The 21,165-nt window shown below is 42.2% G+C and overlaps 1 protein-coding gene across 2 annotated transcripts in view; it reads right to left on the bottom strand.

Moving 5' to 3' along the window:
• LOC146857051 (histamine N-methyltransferase A-like) overlaps positions 1-20,480 on the bottom strand; it is a 130,529-nt gene extending 110,049 nt beyond the window's left edge. Inside the window, exons 1-2 of one of the 2 annotated variants that reach the window (XM_085647550.1) lie at positions 20,342-20,480; positions 6,789-6,939 (exon numbers count right to left, since the gene is read on the bottom strand). In XM_085647550.1, coding sequence (XP_085503676.1) covers positions 6,789-6,925 — 137 coding nt within the window. In that variant the 5' untranslated portion in view covers positions 6,926-6,939; positions 20,342-20,480. Of the gene's footprint in view, positions 1-6,788; positions 7,106-20,341 lie in introns of those variants that run through there. The other variant, XM_085647549.1, reaches the window with a different exon arrangement.
• Positions 20,481-21,165: the final 685 nt, after the last annotated feature.

The raw sequence follows: 21,165 nt of genomic DNA, 5'->3' as shown, positions 1-21,165 counted from the left end.
CAAAGTGGCACCTGAGGTGGTATTTTTGATAGTCCTGCTTAAAGGGGAAATTGTGCTAAAAACTGCCTTGGAGATGTCATATGTTATGTAAGTATAATTTATATACATTTGCGACTGATAAGTTCTCCTGGCACTTAGAAATTCGAAGTTAAATAAAACGGAAAGAAAGGTTTGGCTGACTTTCCTATATTCAAGTTTATGTGCTGTTAATCCAATGTGTGTAGGTAAAATCTTTATAATTTGAGCAGTGGGAATGCTCAAGACTGTGAACCTCTCTTTGTAAGTCAAAATATTTATAAAATTAATTGAAGTAGGAATTAGTGTTGTCTTTACTCTCGTGAATGCAAACCCTAGTTGGATGAATACTGAATAAACACTTTGAAAACTCCAAAACTGTGAGAAAAGGACGAAGGAAATAAAAAAGGGAAGATGGAGGGAAAATACTGGAAACGGAATAACGAAAGGAAATAGAGAAACAATTAATCAATGAATATAAAAGGAAAACATAGGTGACAGGAGATGAACAAAAATAGATATTTTTATAGAGAGCATGATGCCACGGTTTTAAAAGACATTATGAGTCAGATTTATTGAGATACTGGTTACAGAAATTGCCCACAATTTGTGACCAGTCTTTCTGCGACCCGTATGTAATTTTCCAAACTGATTGCTCATTTGCAAGACCGCAAATCGCAACTATCTTCAATCTGCCATAAACACAGAGGCAAAGGCCTGAAAGGGTCAGCAGATCACCATTTCTTCAATTGTCTTTGAAAAATTAAAGCTTTTTTTTAAAGCCGTCCAATCATGGCTGTTTTAAAAAAATATAATTTTCAAAAGTCTAATTGATAGTTGTTGTCTATTTGTATACTTTTATTGTTGTAAAAGGCCAAATAAAGTTTCTATTAAACTGAACTGAACTTGCACTCCAAGTCACAAACACCCAAGTCACAAACAGGAAGGGGTCTAAAAGATACCCCTTCCCTTTTGTGAGCAAGTTACAAATCCAATTAAGAGTCTGAAACTTTTCAATGCTTTTCCACTGGAACTACAGTAGCAAACTATTGATATCTGTGGTACTGAATCGCAATTTGAAAGGGACACTCACCACATGTCCCTTCCAAAGTTGCAATTTGGTATTCAGTAGTAAATCCATTTTAAGACTCAATAAAACTTTAGAGACTCCTAAAATGGGACCTATAAATGGAAAATATCTTTTTCAGATTGCACACTCCAATTCAGAGTGTTTGCATCTACAAAAAGCATTGGTAAATGTATTGGGCTTTGCCTATGTGATTAATAATAAGCTCTTTTGTGCTGTAAGTTGTAGCTTGCTGAGTAGGTGTACAATATAAGTTACAGAAAGTCTGTTAAATTGTTATCACGAGTTTATGTACAAAAAGGCAATATATATTGTGCTATAACTGGTATAAGTAATAGCAACATTTTAAAAAATGAAATGAAAGAGGGAAATTATAGAAATACTTGATGTAATAGCAAAGTTATGTCTTTTGCGGAGTTCTGACAAAATTTGAGCCTGTCGCCACAGCACCTGCTGTACCATTCAAATCATCCCCGTAGTGCCTGCAAGATAACTGCATTTGCGACTGCCTGTTTAGTAGTAAAATATTGCAAAATCTTGTGTTTAGAGGGATTCGAAGAGTTTTGGGCCCCATTGTCACTTCACCTGCTACACCACTGAAATCATGTCCTTAGTGCCTGCAAAGTAACTACACTTGTGACCTTTAGCTAGTAGTTAAATATAGCAATATTTGGTGTTTAGAGGATTTCTGACAACTTTTGGCCCCAGTGCCACTGCACCTTCAGCACCATTGAAATCATGGCCCTCGAGCCTGCTAGGTAACTGCACTTGTGACTGCCTGTTTAGTAGTAAAGTTTAGCAATATTATGCATTTAGTGGGCTCCGTAGAGCTTTTGGCCCAGTGCCACTGCACCTGCTGCACCATTCAAATGAAGCCCTTTTTAACGGCAAGATAATTGCAATTCTGTCTGCCTGTATAGTAGTAAAATATAGCAATATTAGGTGTTTCGAGGAGGCCGTGATACATTGTGGGCCCGGTGTCACTGCGCCTGCTGCACCCTTCAAATCATGACCCTGTTGTCTGCACGGTAACTGCACTTGTGCCTGCCTATTTAGTAGTAAAATATAGCAATATTAGGTGTTTAGTAGGTTGCCTAGAGCTTTTGGTCCTGGTGCTTCTGCACCTGCTGCACCATTCAAATCATGACCCTATTGCATGCTAGCTAAACTCACTTGTGACTGTCTTGTTTAGTAGTACAATTTAGAAATGATCTGTGTATAATGGGGTTCCTAGAGCTTTTGGCCCCAGTGCCACTACACCTGCTGCACCATTCAAATCGAGTCACTTTTACCTGCAAGGTAACTGCAATTGTGACTGGCAGTTTTGTAGTCAAATATAGCAACATTATGTGTTTAGAGGAGTTCTGACAAGTTTTGCGCCTGGTGATACTGTACCTTCCGCACCATTCAATACATGACCTTGTTGTCTGTAAGGTAACCAAACTTGTGGTTGCCTGTTTAGGAATCAAATATAGCAATATTAGGCGTTTAGTGGGGTGCCTGAAGCTTTTGGTCCTGGGGCTGCCGCACTATTGAAATCATGGCCCCAGTGCTTGCTAGATAAATGCACTTGTGACTGCCTGTTTAGTTGTAATATATAGCAAGATTAGGTGTTCAGAGGAGTAATGACAACTTTTGGCCCCGATGCCAGAGCACCTGCTGCACCATTCAAATAATGACCATCACATGCAAGATAACTGCACTTGTGACTGCCTATTAAGTAGTAAAATATAGCAATATTTGGTGTTTAGTGGAGTTATGACAACTTTTGACCCCAGTGCCACTGCACCTGCTGCACCATTTAAATCAAGCCCCTTTCAACTGCAAGGTAACTACAATTTTGAATGCCTGTATAGTAGTAAAATATAGCAATATTAGGTGTTTTTATATGAGTTCTGACAACTTTTAGACCTGGTGCCACTGCACCTGCTGCACCATTCACATCATGACCATGTTGTTTGCAAGGTAACTGCACTTGTGGCTGCCTGCTTAGAAGTAGAATATAGCAATTTTAGGTGTTTAGTGGGGTTCCTAGAGCTTTTGGTCCTGGTGTTACTACACCTGCTGCACCATTCAAATCTTGACCCTTTTGTCTGCAAGGTAACTGCACTTGTTACTGCCTGTTTAGTTTTACATTTTAGCAATAATCTGGGTTTAGTTGGCTCCCTAGAGCTTTTGGCCCCGGTGCCACTGCACCTGCTGCATCATTCAAATCAAGTCCCTTTTAACTGCAATTGTGACTGGCTGTTTAGTGCTCAAATATAGCAATATTATGTGCTTACAGGAGTCCTGATAACTTTTGGGTCCGGTGCTATTGCACCTGCTGCACCATTCAAATCATGACCCTGTTGTCTGCAAGGTAATTGCACTTGCGGCTATCTGTTTAGCAGTAAAATATAGAATAGCTCTTGTATATCGATGTTCTTTTTAGCGTGCAATGTTGATTACAATATTTAGAATTTGCTCATAATGACCAAATGGATTAAGTTGAAAAAATCAATCCAATAATGCCTACAAAGTGCAAAGAAATGTACTGAGATGTGAATTGGAAATGCCACAAACTTTCTAAGGCTACAGAATCTGCTTTACACACCAAAGCAATAAAAAGCAAGCAATCCATAATACTGTTAAAAGCGGTCTGCTTTTTCCATGGAAAAAGATCTTGTCTTGACAGTGAATGCCCCATAAGCAGTGTGAACAACTTTAGTAGAAGTATCATAAATGCGTGCATCCAGGGGAAGATAACAAAAAAAAAGGTTCCATACAAAAGCAAATGAACACAGTAATTTGGCATGGGAATTGATAAGAGCCCCCTTTTAAGATACATTAAATACAAGAGATTTCACAAGCACAGCGCAAGAACTATGCAGGTGAACCCTAAAAAGGTTTAGTGCATTTGGGCCTAGATTTTGTAAACCATACCTAAAAAGGAATTAGGACCGTGATCCCTAGCCTTATGAATTGCATGGTCTTAATACCTCATGTCTGGATAAGATAGCATATCTCCTCACTGACTTGTGAGATCCTTGTACATTTTGAATGTGGATAACTCACTTTATGCATAAAACATGGAGTGCTGATGGACCCACATTTTCCCGACCATAACTTCATTATATTAGGCTACCTCTTAGTTTCGAATTGGTTTGTAAAAAGTTAAGTTCCGAGGGTAGAAGTAGTTAGTAATAACTTACCACAAATGACTTCTGATGTAACAATGTTGCCCATTTGAGTCAGCATGTGCTGTTAAACGTATCAGTACTTAAATGTTGCTACCACTCACAAAATACACGGATTCACTATGATTTTTTTAGGCATATTAATTGTACTTGCACTTGTTTATTTGGTTGGCGCAAACAAAACATGGTGAATTGCGTAAAGGGGTGCATTTAAATGGGATCTACTTGTGCACAGCATACGCACTCATGTGTCCACTATGTGCAGAGTGTGATCAATGCAGGTTAGTGGAGTATAAGAGGTCTGAGCAAGAAAGTGCGCTGCAAATTGGATAAAAAACATTCAGTTATATACTTTTGGGCACTTACAAACATTTTTTTATTTATTTCCTAAGCTGACCTACATATCTAACTTTCACCTCGATGACCCACTCATCACTGTAGTAGTAAGTGTGGGAAACTGCAGCAAATTATGTTCACACTCAGAAATGCAATTGAGAACACTATCAGTTAGAAGTTACTTAAAAGAAAATAAGTGACGTTTCCTAAAGGCATGCATGCTTAGTGGGCACGTGCAGGTTTAAAAAAATTTACATCAGCATTTCACAGAACAGTATTTTACATAATGTTGTGCACTCAAGTGGGTAATTGACAACATGAATCAATTATGCATTGGTCAAAATGCTTATGAATCATTCAAACCCTATGAGTCAATTATGCAGTTGTTTTTGTGTATTGTGGTATTATTACAGAAAAACAACTATCGTTTGAGATATCTCAAATAATTATTCTAAAGCAGTTCATCATAACTGGGGAAAAACACTATGGGGACAAATGTACCAAGAATTCTTGCGGTGCTGCAACCAAAGTTGCTGCGCGGCATTGCATTAAAGGAAGAGAACAAAACAGCGCCATATTTACTAAAATATGGCACTGTTTCACGTTTCCCTGCTGTGCTGGCGCACTTTTGGGGAGCTCGATGCCAATGCACACACCCTTGCATCATAGTGCAGAGGTGTGTGTTTAATGTTAAGCATAGGTTTGTACTGGAAGGGCATACAGCACAAAATACTATGCTTTGACACAGATTAACTTGTTTATAACTTACTATGTTTGCTGTGCAGTACAGCGCACATACAAAGTTAGAACACTTTTTGAGAAACTTATCTTAAAGGTTATATGTGCCTCGAGATGTACATTTTATGCAGCAATTCCCTGAACCAATGTTAGAATTCTTTGGGGCAGATTTACAAGAAAGTGGTGCAGCATGGCACCGCAAGCCCTTTGGCTGTGCCACGCTGCGGCACTTTCAGAGCACAGGAATGCGACATATTTACAATGATATGTCGTATTCCTGTGCTCTCCCCTGCGCTGGCGCACAAAGAGCTGCCATACGCTGGCGCAGGCACCCTTGCACCATGGTGCAAGGATGCCTGCATCATGGGGACATTGTTTTTGTGCAGGAAGGGGCACCTTCCGGCACAAAAACAATCACTACAGGCATTTTCCTCTTTCAATGCATGCCGTAGAATACAGCACGCATTGAAAGGGGAAAAAACAAGGAGAAACATTTCCCCTCGTTGCACCCGGCTAAGCCACCCCCAGGGTGGCGTAGCATACTGACACATTTCCAGGTTCAGGAATCCTCATAAATCTGGAAATGTGTCTTGTTCCATGGGTGTTGCGTGGGAACTCCCACAACAACACCCATGGAACGCCCCTTTCACGCAAAGTGCTGCCTGTAAAGGGGCCGTATTTACAAGGACAGGAAAATCCACACAGGGTGGCTTTTCCTGTCCTTGAAAATATGGAGGACAGAAATGCGCTGCCAGTGCGTCACAAAAAGTGACGTACTGGCAGCGCAAGGGGCTTGTAAATCTGCCCCTTTGTCTTAATTCTTCTCGCGGACAAATAATCCTTATAATTTAGGATAAGGCGTACGATATTTTATGTGTGAAACAAAAAATGACTCGCCCTTCTTAATTTACACAGCTTTGCTTACCCATGCATTTAATTCAGTATCTAATTTGCACTCTAAAATGCATTCCTTTCTTTTTTTTTAAACATCTATTTATTGATTTTTAGATTCAGCTGTGCTTGCATACGTGTTACATACATAACATTTGCTTGACTTTACAGGAGATGAACAGTCATGGTACACGGATCACAGCCACATTGTCAAGTTTACACATGTGGTCACGCAATGTGACACTACAGCAAAGTTGACAATGACTATGTGTAGATTCAAATAGGCTGTACATTTGTTAAGTCCACCAATTAGACAATTGTGCAACAGATGCAAACATGAGTAACAAGAACATATGAGTATTCCAAACATGCATTCATTTGTTACAGGGATTTCCAACCATTTTGCATTATTCAATGAGCATTCCTTTTAAAAATATAGTTTATAGTCAGTCATTTTTTGTTTGAAAAAGTCTGAAAATTACTCGCATAATTCCCCTTTGTTTACCAGACTTTAATCAACACACAGCACACACATCCCCACTTACCCGGATATTATGTTTGGGAACTTGGTCCCAATAAACTCCTGCATGCACTGGTGTTCTGTTGAGCGCTCCAGAAACAATTCAAAGGCTTGCAGATAACGGCTCGTGTCCGAGGACAGGCTTTTCATGGATGACGCCATGCCTGTTGCTTACCCTGCAGAAATTAAAGAGAGAAGAGGTACGCTTTAGGAAAGTGTCTTCTATTTCCGTCTTCCTGTGTCTGACAGTTCTGTCCTGGATTTTAGAACGCAGCTGTGGTTACTGCTGAAGCAGCGTGTGTCGTGCCTGCACTGCTGGACTCTGCACTCTGTGGGTGTGGTGATATTTCACAGCTGTGGCCAAAGATAAAACAGCCACAGACTGTAGAGACTCCTTGCGTCATTTCCTGTCTTACGTATTCCAAGTTAAGAAAAGCCTTTTTAATTTCCTGCTTGATGTGTAGTGACAATGGTGCCATGAAATATTATGAAATATTATGTTCCTCAAGATGTGACCAAGTCAGATCAGTTCTGTGATAGGAACGAGCAGATGAAAAACTTTTCAAAACGCAGGATATTAAAATGTTCCTGTCTCGCAACATGAGCAGCCTGTGTGAATAGTTCTCAAATATAGGCAGTGCTGACGAAAAATGCTGCACACGGCAGAATATTAAAATATTATGTTGAGAACCGCGAAGAGGCTATATTCATTACAATGGCCAACAAAGATATGACAGGCCATTATACAAATGTTCAGCGTTCGGTAATATTATAACATGTTTCAAATATCTACAACAACGTAAATATGTTTATTTAGATAACGTGCAGGTATCGCTCAATAAAAGAAAACATGGTGGTGCTGGGACCTTAAAAGAAAAGTAATATTATCAAAGAGACAAAAATATTTAAGATGGGGCCACACTACACATTCACTTTGTATAAGCCACCCTTTTTTGTGGACCTAAAACATAGCAATCTAATGTACGGTATTTTTTCAAAATTTAAGAAGTAATTTAAAATTCTAAACTTGCCTCTTCTCTTGCAACATCGCTTCACCACAGTCAGTTTAAGTGATAGTTATTAATCTTTATTTTTCTTAGCACAACCATAGCAACACCAATCAATAGTCAATAAAAGATATTTCAGTAAAAAAAAAAACAGTATAGCAATTGATCCTAAATGTAAAAAATAATCCTCACAGTGGTGCGTGCTCCAGCTATCACATAAAATATTTGATCGATTTACCACGAAAACAAAGAAGTTGTGCTTCCCCTGCCACCTAACAACCCCAAGTGGAACTCTTTTTTAGATGTTTGTCAGTTTATCCTTAATTTTATTAAAGGCTTGCACCGTCACCTGCAAACAAAAATATGTTAACTGACACTAAGTTGATTTATGCTGCTTCTTTCCTTTACCAGCTGTTAATGCAAGGGTTTGACTTTTAGAGGGACACGGTAGATGTGAAATCTATCTGGGGAACTAAAGATTGGCAGGTTAAGGGAAGTGAGGTATTATTTAGGGGCTCTTTAATACCATAACAGATGATTTTCCTGAACAAAACTGTGCAACAGACAACGTGTCTTGGCTTGGCCTAGATAAAATATTTGCAATCACCATTAGTTCCCTCTCTTACATGATTTGACAACTGGCAGCAGTTAACACTGTATGATGAAAACACTATTGACAGTATGCTGCGTAAGAGTAGACGTAACTCATCAGATCCTAAATAGAAGGGATGTTTGGTTTGGCCTCTGGACACTGACAAATAGATTCCTGGGAAACAACAAGGGATTCACAGCCTATAGGCCTGACATTTGAAATGTGCAGAGTGAGCATTCAGGAGTGGTAACAACTTACAGTGTTGGGAAGTTTTGCCTTGCTTGAATAAAAACTTCAACACGGTCTCAGGTAAAACAGCACTTGTCCCTTTTATCTAATGCCCTGGTTTACAAAATTTCTTTTGGGTCCTAGCGAACCACATCAAAAATGCTTCCTTTATACTGTCTACAATGAGATATGGAAAATATATCAACAAGAAGCTGCTGAAAGGCTGCTTGATATTGATAGGGACAATGACTATATTATCATGTAGAATTTATTTTCAAGGTAACATTGTCTCATCTAAAATAGATGTGCTTCACCAAGACTTGTCAGAATTACATCATGAACAGTCCTAACTTAGGTGAATTCTATTGTTGAGCTAGACACTATACACACTATATTCTGGCTGTGTGCCCATGGCGACACATAAACATCACAAATCTGTTTTCAAATTCCCAACAGAAAGCCATTGCACGGAAAGATGCCAAACACACAATGTTACACATTGAGAAGTTACAGAGATTACCGTTGCAGAGATAGTCTTGTCGCATTGGATAATCCATTGGTACATTATGTTGCCAATCTCGACTTTCCACTTTCAGTACTCTCTACAACACCATCAAGTGGGCAGATATGAAACATTTGGTGAAGGGTTCTTACATGAACAATGGGAACTTCCTTTCACGTTCCGGTGTCAGAATAAGGATACTGAAGTATTTCTCAGTGGCTCTGACTGCGCAAATGCTTTAAATAGGTCCCTAGTATGTAAGGACGTTTTGTTGCAAGGAGCTTGCAATGTGTCTGTGGAAAATCTGTCTTGCTACTTGTTAGAAATGGGATTTCTGGTTAGAAGTGTCCCTGCCATGTCATTTTCTCTCTCCTCTTCAGGGCTACCGCCCTCCAGGGGTATGGACTGGGGACCCTCACTCTATTAGTACTCCTCAGAACCACCAACCTCCTGGATCTCTGTTGCTACCTTTTCAGATGAGCATAGTACAGGGCCCTATGATAGTCTTTTTCCCACCTGTCCTTTTGCCACATGAGCAGGAGTTACTGAAGGTATAGCAGAGTTGTTACCCATCTCACCGCCATCGTCCTCTTCCTGCAGAACCCCTATAACTCCTCCATAGTGTAGTCAAACAGATCATGTATGTTAAAGGCAGATTTCATTTTGGCAAGGCACTAAATACACAAGCGAAATATAAGAACCCTAGGCGTCTGAGCTGAAGCAGGAGTATACAATAAAAAAATGATTTTTGCGAGAAAATCAGGAGAAATCTCCAAAAACGTGATTTTGTTGAAATGCAGAGTTTGTAGTGCAACCATGCGTCACTGTGGTACTGCGCAAACGCAAAACCTATCCTCACCGCTGACAACCAATGTTAGAATTGGGATGCCTGGTTGGCTAGGGCATGCGCCTACGCCAGGCATAAACCACCACTCTTTTCAGGGCAAGGGAGTTACACGCTGAAGATAACCCCTGCTCACCCCCTTGGTAGCTTGGAAGAGCAGTCAGGCTTATCCCAGAGGCAATTCATAAAGCGTTTGCGCAACACACCCACTCAACAGTGTCACACTAGGCACACCACAAAAGAAACTCCACACAAGCTCATATCAAAAATAGCCTTTGTATTACTCATAAAACACATTAGAACACCATTGCATATATACACTGTGCCACCAGGCACTTGTCATGACTTTACAGGGAATTATATACACTACAGGGCCAATCTGGCCACTGTCATAACCATCAGAACCCACCATTAGAGAAAACAACCAGTAACTACTGGTAAGGGTACACTTAGCATGAACACATTAGGCATGAACCATCATCAGCAGCAGAACACCTTATGAGTATCACTACACGCAGGGATACTCAGAGCGCACATTCCATAAGCCTTTCATGCCCATCTTAGGGATAAAACTGCACAATATGATACATATTAGCACCACCTCAGGGCATACTAAAAACAACCAGTAACTACTGGTAGAGGTACCCGTACATGAACACATTAGGCATACATTACAGCATTACCTAGGAGAGCTGATTATGCAAAACATAATCACATCAGGTCCACCTTAGGCCTATAACTGGCCAGCCAGGCACAGTACCACGATGCACACTTATTAGGTACACCCATCACCTAATTAATCATGCCCACCTCGGACATATAGGCGAACATCCGGCAGTCTCACGTTGTCCTCGGGGGCCCCTTCCTAGACTTGCCCCTCAATGCCTCCAAAGATCAAATTGGCCCCGATATATCAGAAGAACGCAGCAGCCCACGACCATGCGGCGCAGCTGCACTTAGGGGAGCCAATTGCCGGAATATCCTCAGTGCTGTTTCCGCACCTAAGAAAGGTTTGCTAATGGCCCTTAAGGGCCAGAAAAGGGGCAGTGCGACCTGGGACAAGCGGTACCCCTTCCTTCAAGGCACTCACCCAGTATCCTCTGGGACGGGTGCACCGGGGCTGGTGGAGCTCTCAGCTTCCCACAAGTCTCCGGTAGTGCACTCTGGGCGGCCTCACCTCCCTCGCTGGAGAGCCGGGCTGGGCTTTCCTCCCACAGAGCGAAGTCTCCGTCGTCCTGTCTCCTCTTGTGTAGTGGGCCCCACCCACAATCAGGTGAAGACTGTGCCTGACTTCCGGCGGCTCCGCAGGCTCTCTGGTCGACCCGGCCCACAGTCAGGCTTCCTTGGGCAAAGCTCCGCCCACAATCAGCCAGCAAGGATCAGGCTTCACTGCACAGCGCTTTTGAGTGCAAAAACTCATGAAACATTACTCGCACCTCTGGGCAGTGTGAGCCCACACATGGTGCTCAGATCACATAGGAGAGGGTGGCGCCTCCCACGCTGCAGGGCACAAAGCGCACCTCTCTATTTCCAACCACTCTGTGGGCAGCAGGATAAAAAGAGCACTCCCCACGTGCTCGCACTGGGCAGAGCTGGGCCCAGGCAGGCCGGCTCACAGGGCCCTCCAGCAGGAGGGAAGTCCTTCGTGGCAGTTCCTCCTGGCACCCAGCAGTCCTTTATTCAAGCAGGTAACAAAAACATAGGGTAACAGCCTCAATATTTATACTGCAAATGTCTTTGTTCTCTTCCTGGCACAGGGCTCTGTGCCCGGTCTAAACCAGTTCTGGGGGCATTTACACATTTCTTTACATGTGCACAAACACCTTTTTTATCAGTGTAGGCTCTGGCCCCGTACACACCACAGGGGGGTGGAGCCAGCAATGTAGAAGGCAGGCACATTCCTATTCAGGGTCAGGTGCTACTCCTCCCACTACTCCAAATGCAGATCGGCCTATTCAGCCTAGCGCTGACTCACCCAGCCCCTCTGGATCCACTGCACCTTCCCAGCCCCTGTCATCCAGAGCCAGACATGCAATACACAACAGGCAGGCAGAAAGACACATAGCACACAGAAATGCCAACTTCTAAAAGTGGCATTTCTAAAAAAGTGATAATAAATCTGCAAAAACCATTACGCAGCATTTATTACCACTATTCCAAACATACCAAACTTATCACGCTACTCCTCTCATGTCAGGAATGACCACTGAAACACATATCAGGGAATCCCCAATACATTCCTATGAGAGGGCAGCCTCACAGAAGTGAGAAAACAAATTGGCTGTCTGTCACTACCAGGACATGCCACACAGTTAAGGCACATGTCCTACCTTTTACGTACAGCGCACCCTGCCCATAGGGCTATCTAGGGCCTACCTTAGGGCTGACTAATATGTAGTAAAAGGGGAGTCACAGACGTGGCAACGTCTTTATGTGCCACATCACAGCGGCAGTAAACTGCGCTCACATGCCCTGCAATGGCAGAGGCCTGAGACAGGTTTGAAAGGTTACTTTGGTGGGTGGCGCAAGCAGCGCTGCAAGCCCACCAGTAGCATTTAATTTACTGGCCCTGGGTAAGTGAGATACCCCCTTACAAGGGACTGATAGGTAAATTAAATACGCCAAACAGGTGTAGACCAATTTTACCAAGTTTACCATAGAGAGCACATGCACTTTAACACTAGACAACAGTGATAAAGTGCCCAGAGTCCTAAAACCACCAACACCAGGTCAGAAACAATACCAGGAGGAAGGCAAAAAGTTCAGGGATGACCCTGCTTGAAAGGGTCTCCGGCAACCGTGATACGTCAAGCTTTCAGATTACTCCAAAATGGGAGTTACTTGATGCTGAACAATCAAGATTGCTTTGGGATGAAACCAGGGGTGGCTTATGTGGTGGCTGTCTTTTATTGTTACATGTTGCACACAAGTCCTGTTTCCGCCTGGCCATGCAGTTACGGAGGACACAATGTGGCCTTCAACTAATCTTGCCAAAGTGCGCTTTGATGCCCTGAGCAAACTGAAAGCCTTATTATTCCAAATAGATGTGGACTTAACTTCGGCCAAGGAGAAGTTTGATACTCAAGTGACGCGTTCATCCTCAGAGATACATGCGCTTCTCTGTACTAACTTACTACAGCACTTTAGGAAGCCAGTTCCTCGTATTTTTAACATGTCTAGTACGACTGGAATTGTAGGGTTTCTCAAGAGCATTGGCTCTGGGTTGGTCAGCACCTTCCAGACGCTGTTTGAGATTATTTCATCCTTTATTCACTCCATCTTCAGAAGCATTTTTGGGAGTCTTCCATTGGTCCTGATCCAAGTTGCAGGGATACTGTTTTTATTATTTATGCTCCACAATGGATGTTCGAGATCAAACGGAACTGGCACTGCCTCACGTCCTGTTATGCTGTGAACGCATGGTGCATTTCATCGCCATACCTTTGCTTCAAGAACTGGATGAGCATTGGTTCCTGCCTTTCCAGCCAGTATAACTTTATTGCGTACAGCCTGTGTTTCACTGCCTCTGGTCACTTATGAATGTGCCCTGAACTTGTGCTTGGGATCACAATTGGTTGAACCTTTAGACATACACGTACTGGTTGGCCCATTTGTGAAGCTGTCCCTTGAGTTTTCCATTGCTTCTGGCCGTGTTCTACAAGCCTCTCTGGGTTGCCTCCGCTCCTAGAGGTTTGGATTTTGGCTCTGTTTCTATGAAACGTAGGGTGGCAGTTTTCGCTCCCTCAGCGGCTGCTGTGGGGATTGGAGGGGAACATACTTGCTCCATCGATTCGCTCGGAGGTGTGCCTCTAGGAATGTCATCTGCCGACGCTGGAAACAGCAATGTTTCAACTACCATTCAGAACATGTAAACATCTGGCTGGCCTAGTTTTTAACTTCCAAATTTGTTTTAAATTGCCTTCCGTTTTTATTTTTTATTTTACATTTTTAACATGCTGACTTTCTTTATGCTCTGGGTCACCAAATAGCATGATTGCCTGTTTTCAGTGCAATTTTATCATGTATATATTTCAGCGTTTCTCTTTTTATATACTCATGCATTCTTTTAGTGATTATTTTTGCTTTAGGAGTGGGTGTCATGCCCCAGAGTTAGGCCTGGTAGAAAATAGTGTCATTTTTTATAAATACATTCCTCTCCTTAGTTGCCTTCTCTTTGTCATTTCGATTTTTGACACACATTTGAATTTGTGGCACTTGGGCTAGTTTCTTGGAAACAATGACCTTGCTGACATGGAACACTATCAGGCTGCCTTGACATTAGGTGCAAGGCCCTCAAGTGCATGATACAAATGTGCTTATTATTACATCCATATAGCAACAAAGCTATCTGTGGAATACAAACAAAGGCAGGCTGATCACAATATCGTCCCAAGTCAAGGATACCTTTTTCTATATATAACCTTTTGTGTCCAAATACAACAAGAGGAGACACTTCTGCTGACTTCGAGGTGTCCATGTCTGCTGAAGCCTTCACATAGCAGCTGACCAACTTCCCATGGCTGATGTCCAGTTTGTGAGCAAGACGGGCTCCTACACTCTTCCCCAATAGGCAAGGGGGTTAGATCATCCTGAAGGGGGTTTCTTGGCAGAATGCACATTTGCACCCTAGACACCTAGGTTGGGGTTTTGCACCATAGGAGTGTGTTAGATTATTATATCATTTTTATATGCCTGCATATATTTACTGTATCAGCGACATGGTGGAGCTGTTTGTCTCTTCGTTGTTTTGATACTAGTTATAACGTTCATCTGCTTCTATTGATCATGACAGCACCTAGATTCTATACAAGAATCACATTGGTTAAAAAAATATTGGAAAGCGTCCCTTAGTGTATTCTTTGTATATTTCTCTAAGAGCAAGTGAGCATGCGTGACTGAACAAAAAGTTCTAGGTCTGTCAATTGATCCCTCAGAGGTCTGGGTTGTCATATTCAGTGATTGCCAGAACTGTTCACTCCCTGCCTAGGCTTAGGGGGGCTAATAGTAGCTGGTCTGAGGGACAACATCTCCAGCGGGGATGCTCGGAATCAGTATGGCATGATGCCTACTTTTATGTTATCCACAAACGTGCAGTTGCTACTGCTTAGTGGAAGCTACACGACACACCGGGTTAACCTTGTCTTTGGCAAGTACCACCATCTCAAGTAGTTTGTACATCGGGTGCTTTAAAAAGGTGGCCAAATTATGGTTGAACGCTACTGTATCGTGGTAGTCTGGTCAAAGGCAGTCTGAGCGGAATCTGTCACAGATATCCCTATCATAGACAGTGACAATAGGAGTGGGTGCTTCGTTTGTAGAATGGGGGTGTAAGAACACGTCTGTATTAAAGTGCAGGGAGGTGTCAGGGACAGAAGAAGCGTATAAGGCTGCAGACTGGGGCTGGTCCTGAGATTACCAGTGACCTCGTTTGTGGCCTAGGGTGGAGGTGTCGCCTGAGTCAGAGGAGGATGAATCCAAACTGTGAGTGTCCATGTTTGGAGGAGTGAGGGGGCAGGAAAGCCACTAGTGGAAGGAGTGACCATGAGGTAAGCATGGTCATAAGGCAGGACTTGCAGCCTATCAGCTGTCACTGTCATGTGGGGCCAAACTTTGTCTTTGGGGGTCGTGATGTTCTGTCGGACAGGGGTGGCGTGATAGGGTTAAGATCCGATGATTGCCTGGACATGGCATACTGCCTATTGTATGGGGAGAATGGCTGGTGAACCTCAGCTAAGGCCATGTTGATGGGTAGGGGCACAGAAACTTTCAAGGCTTCCACAATATTATCTGCCCATCTGAGCTCCTCCTCGAAGTCATGGGATTCTTCTGAAGTGGTGTGGCAACCAGCCATCAGGGAGAACAGTGCTGAGGTACTGCTAAAGTTTAGCAAACAACAACTAGTCAAACAGAAACAGCGGTGGAAAGCCGTGGTAGGGGGGTGCAACCTAAGATGGCCAAGGGCTGAGGCACGAAGTCGGAGGAGACACCGCCTAAACAGGCGATGTGTCAAGCTCCTCAGAAGAAGCTGTATAGCTGATTGACTTGCCCTCGTGTGTTGGCATAGGTGATGCAATTATTGCTGCAGAGTGTGCACGTGCTGGGGCAAGCTCTCTCCTGCAAAGCCATTAGTCTACTTGCTTTGCCCGATACCAGCCCTTGCTTTGCTGGGACTGAGGCATAAAAGCATATCTCATAGTACTGTTTTTCAAAGACTACAAGATGGCGCTAGTGTACAACATTATGACATGGAAATATATTGCTATCACAGAAAGCCAAACGAACTTTAGAGATTTGAAGACCGAAACACAAAAACACACACCAGCCTAATTATTGTAAAAAAGCACCCCCTGCACAAATCATAGTATCAAATAGATGTGGATGTCCAGCCACAAAATGAAGATTCTGAATACATTCCAAAAACTGGGTCAGTCTAAACTGCAGTAAAAAGAAAATAGACCTAATTAGAGAACTGTTGCAAGGAGAAGATCCCCGCTGTGGCCCCTCTCATTTCCTGTAGTCAGCCTCAGGTCCCACTTGGCTGGGAGCCTGGATAGACTTTGCCAATTGATCATAATCTGATCAGTCAGTTAATTTGACTGACTGACAGTTAGGGGGGTGCGGGTTGTCTAAGGCAGGGAATCTCTGTTCAATTTATTGTTTCTCTGCCGCCTGCCTGGCAACACGCATTTAACCTAGGCTGTGGGCTGTGCCATGCTACTACTAAGTGTGGGTCACATTATACTGTTTGAGAGAAAGTGTCACTCATAGTCGTTGAATGTCACTCATTACACTGAAATTATGAAAATATCACACATATGCAATCTGAAACCTTTGCAGCTATGCGATATAGGTCGGGAAACCCGGAGCATGCGAGTTGGGCGCATGGGAAGGCGAGGTCAAAATAGCACAGAAACTGTCTGCTCTTCGGGTGCTAATATAATACAGCCAGGAGAGAGGATCAAACCTGTTCATAAAGTACGACAAATACCAATATTGTTCAAATACAACAAATATCAAATGGTGTAAAATCTGAGTCTACTTATCTTGTGTGAAAGCAGCAAAAACAGGAATACATCACTATGGAGACAATGCAATTTACACATGCAGAGATATTAGGATTAGTGTAGGAGACATGATGCCATGCTATGATTTATGGAAAATGTGGATTATAAAAAAAAGTCTGTTTTTATTGGCTGCTGTAGAATTGGTATTAATGAACAGCAAAGAAGGAGAAGCATAATCCGAAGCCTCCAGTCCTGACACAGAATTCCGCTCCCCATGGCATTTTGGTGAGTTAATACCCTGCTTTTATAATACTTCATGGAGTTGTCATCATTGCATCTCAGGCATGTCAGGCGTTTTTGCTGAACTTGGTCAACAAGTGAAGCCGACAATTCATAGGATGAGGACATTTTACAAAATTAAAAAAAAAAATTTATAGGTAAACAGAAAACTTCAATTCAAGCACATGGCTCCATCTAGTGGTATTAGCCGTGTTAGCTGCCAGTTAATAAAATAGTGGCAGTTTTGCTCTATAATGTATAAACATATTTGCACCACAAGCTAGGTAGGGCCCCAAAAAAAGCGGAGCCTGTGATATAATTAATCCTCTTCTCTTTCTGATGGACCTGCTACATCTCACAGGTGATAGAGCGCTCAACGCTCTGAAATTTGTAAGGGGTGCATTATACTCAAGTACGAACTGCACTCACATATATTCGATGTGTTTTTGAAGTTTGGGCATATTAAAGCAAATTTTATGTATCCTCATGTTAGAATCTGTAGAGTGAAATAGTGTTGTTTCTGCAGGATTGACTAGTATTTTACACGTGTTTAGAGAAAACATGTAATTGTGCACATATATAATGATTAGTAGGCAAAACCAAATGTATTCACTGTTATAAAATTCATAAAAAACATGTATAACAGGTGCATATTAAAGGACGTTCTTAGGTCAGCCAGAATTGTAGGCCTAACTTTTGTTTTCTTAACCCCTTCGATGCGCATGACGGAGCGGTTCCGTCATGCGCATCGGTTGCGCTGTGTGGATGACGGAACCGCTCCGTCATGGCCCCGCCCGCGCACGAACCCTTTAGCACAGCGCGGTAATTCGCACCGCGCTGAAGGGGATAAAGGTATCATTTCTCCTCCTTTGGTCTTAGGTCAGGAGTTAATTAAAATGTATGTGTGTAGCAAGTTTTCTTTTTGACCCCGACTGCAGGTGCAGGAATTTGACATTGGTATTCTAGATTGAAGGCGATACATGGGAGGAACGGAATGCCTTTGAAGAGCTCGGACAAAGAGAAGGGAGGTCACCTTCCGTGCCTGGTGAAACTTGGAAACCAAGACGGACAAGGCTGTGAAATTAATTGGACTTTGTGGAGAGTTACTCAAGAAGGTGTTCACTGAATATTGTACCATGTGACTCGTTAGGGGTGTAACTTTGTCTTTTTGTATTAGGCACAGGGACAGATTGCAGGATTTCTGCTTCTGACTGAGAAGGAGAGCATCGTAGAACGAGCTCTGTGGTTTTACGCTACTTGACCCATTTGACGTGAGTGTACTTCTTAGGAAGTCAACATGTGCTCACACCTTTAGAACAATCCTTATGGGAAATTAGGAAGGGATGCCACTTTAAAAGTAGAGTAGGGACAGATTATCCTATAATTCAGAAATACAAATGAAAAAGGATTTGGAGGCAGTGTCTATACTCAGCTGTGTTCTGATTTTGGAATTCATTGTTCTGTGCCTATTGTACCGTATGAACTATATTCGTAGATTGGGCTCTGTATTAGTCTTCATGTACCATTACACCTTGATTTTGAGGTGTGTCTATATTCTGTTGTTCCTGGCTTTGTAATAAATATAACACAAATTGGAATTCGGAGTGAGTAATTATTTAGGTTGATGGGAGGGCAAAGGTATAATTGGTAAATAGTTTTCTTCCTTCCACACTTCTTAGTAGGCAACAAAGACCATCGGCCGGACACGTTTGATTAAAGTTAGGATAGGAAAATTGGTCCCATCAGAGGTATGTTTGCTTTGGAGCCCAATCTGGCAGCTTTATTTGTGATACGCTTTTGAGGACTCGCACTCTGAATACCAAATAGCCCTGTGAGTAACGGTGAGGATGAGGACATTTTTCAAAATTTGAAAAAAATTATTTACAGGTAAACAGATAACGTCAATTCAAGCACATGGCACCATCTAGTGGAATTAGCCGTGTTAGGTGCCTGCTAATAAAATAGTGGCAGTTTAATTTATAAACAAATTTGCAACACAAGCTAGGGTCTCAAACAAAAGTGGGGCCTGTGATAAAATGAACCCTCTTCACTTTCTAATGGACATCTCACAGGTATGTTTGCTGCTCAGATATACTATCGGGTTAGAAAATTCTGCAATGCAAAATAATTATGTCCTCGCATACTTTACTCACGAAGACATCTGAGTTACAACCTGCATGGTCCATTTGTATTAAGCGGGTCCTACAGCATGAAACTTCTTCTGACGCCATTATTATATCAAGAGATTTAAAAAATCCTACCGCTTTTGTTTTATCGCGTTATATACTTGGCACAACTCCCTACTCACAATTTTTTTTGTAATACAAAAAACTTTAATTTTAGTTTTCTCCTTTGTAAAATTTCTTCCACTCTAATCAAAATTAATGTGGAAATTAGATCTATTTTAGTTCAAATATCACTCCTATCTGATGCAATACGTTGGCATTTATTATTTTAGGAAGTATGTATGCGTGCTGCTCCAAACTGCTGAGTCCATCACAGCTACCACTATTGTTTGCTTCGCTGAGGCTGTAAAAAAAATGCGAATCTGGCGACCCGCCAAAGGCTGTTTTTGTTTAAGCACCAACCAGCTGAACAGGATTCAGAAAGCTCTGCTCTGTAAATTCCTAAAATACATGTAAACGGAAGTACGTTTCCCAGCCCCGCTGTTTCTTGTTTTCATACGTACACTGTTTACAGATTCCTTTGCTGAGGAACAATGTGTTTGCAAGGCAGACTGTACGTCATACAAATTGAAGTGTTTTTAAAGACCGAACATGAATCGTTTGTATTTAACTTGAGAAAACAAACAAGGTCTGTGACTTAAAACGAACCCTTCGAAATCACGAATCTTGAATTTGCCAGTGGCGTAGCAATCTAATCCAGGCAACGTTTCTTGTAATCAGTACATGAAAGTGAGGCAGTAATGCGTGTTTCGCGTTATTGTTTAATAAATGCACGTTTGAAGAGATCGGCCAATTTCTTGACTTGGAACTCGTATAATGCAATCGCGTTCATCACGTTTTCTTAAAGGAGCAAAGGAGCTTTTTCTTTTAGAAGACCATTCACATTTAGAAACGTTCGAATTCACTAATTACGTTCGAATTCACGATTGTACTTACGTTCTGTCTCTCTCCGGGGCTGAGACTTCTATCACAATAACAGAGGAGGAAGAGCTGCAGGAAACAGCTTCTTGGAATCCAGCAGAGTGACATTACAAGCGTTGAACGCTCCACCCACAGGAATCTTGTTCCTTGGCAGGCAGGATGTATTTTTCTCGAGAAGAGTTACTGAGAGCAAAAAAATGCAAGGAAGCAGCCTTTGCTCACACATGTATGTTTGATATCCTTTATACATTTTCTTATCATCATATTTAACACCTGAAATGCCTTCCTCTTTTTCGCATTGGCAGCGTTTTCTTATCACTGTTGCATTGTAGAACATTGATTTTTTAAACTAAATATCATATATTCCTCCAAATAGCTTAGAAAACCATATCTGTGCATTACACTGCCAAAAACTCAAAATTGAAAACTCTTCAATAAAATAAAGCATGAAATAACCCAAAAGACTTCAAATAGGGCTTTACACTTCAGAGATTAGACTAGATAATGGTCTCAGGACTCTATGATAACGTGTTCTGTGTGCCGACTGTCCTCTATGGGAGCTGTCATAGTCAAGCTGTGAGAAACTGGGGTCATTGGTTGAGAGGGATAGAGGGGGATATGTACAAGGAAGTGTTGTTAGCCTCTTTGGCTTAACGACACGCTCCACGACTTCTGAAAGGCAAGGCTGCACCATATTTACAAGAATGTGGTGCAGCCTTGCGTTTCCCCTTCGAAAGCGCTAAGTTTAACAACTTAGCGTCAACGCAGGCCCCGTTGCATCAGAGCGCAAGGGTGTCTGTGTCCAGGGGAGGATTGGTTATGTGTAGGAAGGTGTCCCT

This window comes from Triturus cristatus, chromosome 3_2 (assembly GCF_964204655.1).
Source record: "Triturus cristatus chromosome 3_2, aTriCri1.1, whole genome shotgun sequence".
In the NCBI taxonomy this organism is placed as follows: domain Eukaryota; kingdom Metazoa; phylum Chordata; class Amphibia; order Caudata; family Salamandridae; genus Triturus; species Triturus cristatus.
This window is presented reverse-complemented; position numbering and strand designations above follow the sequence as displayed.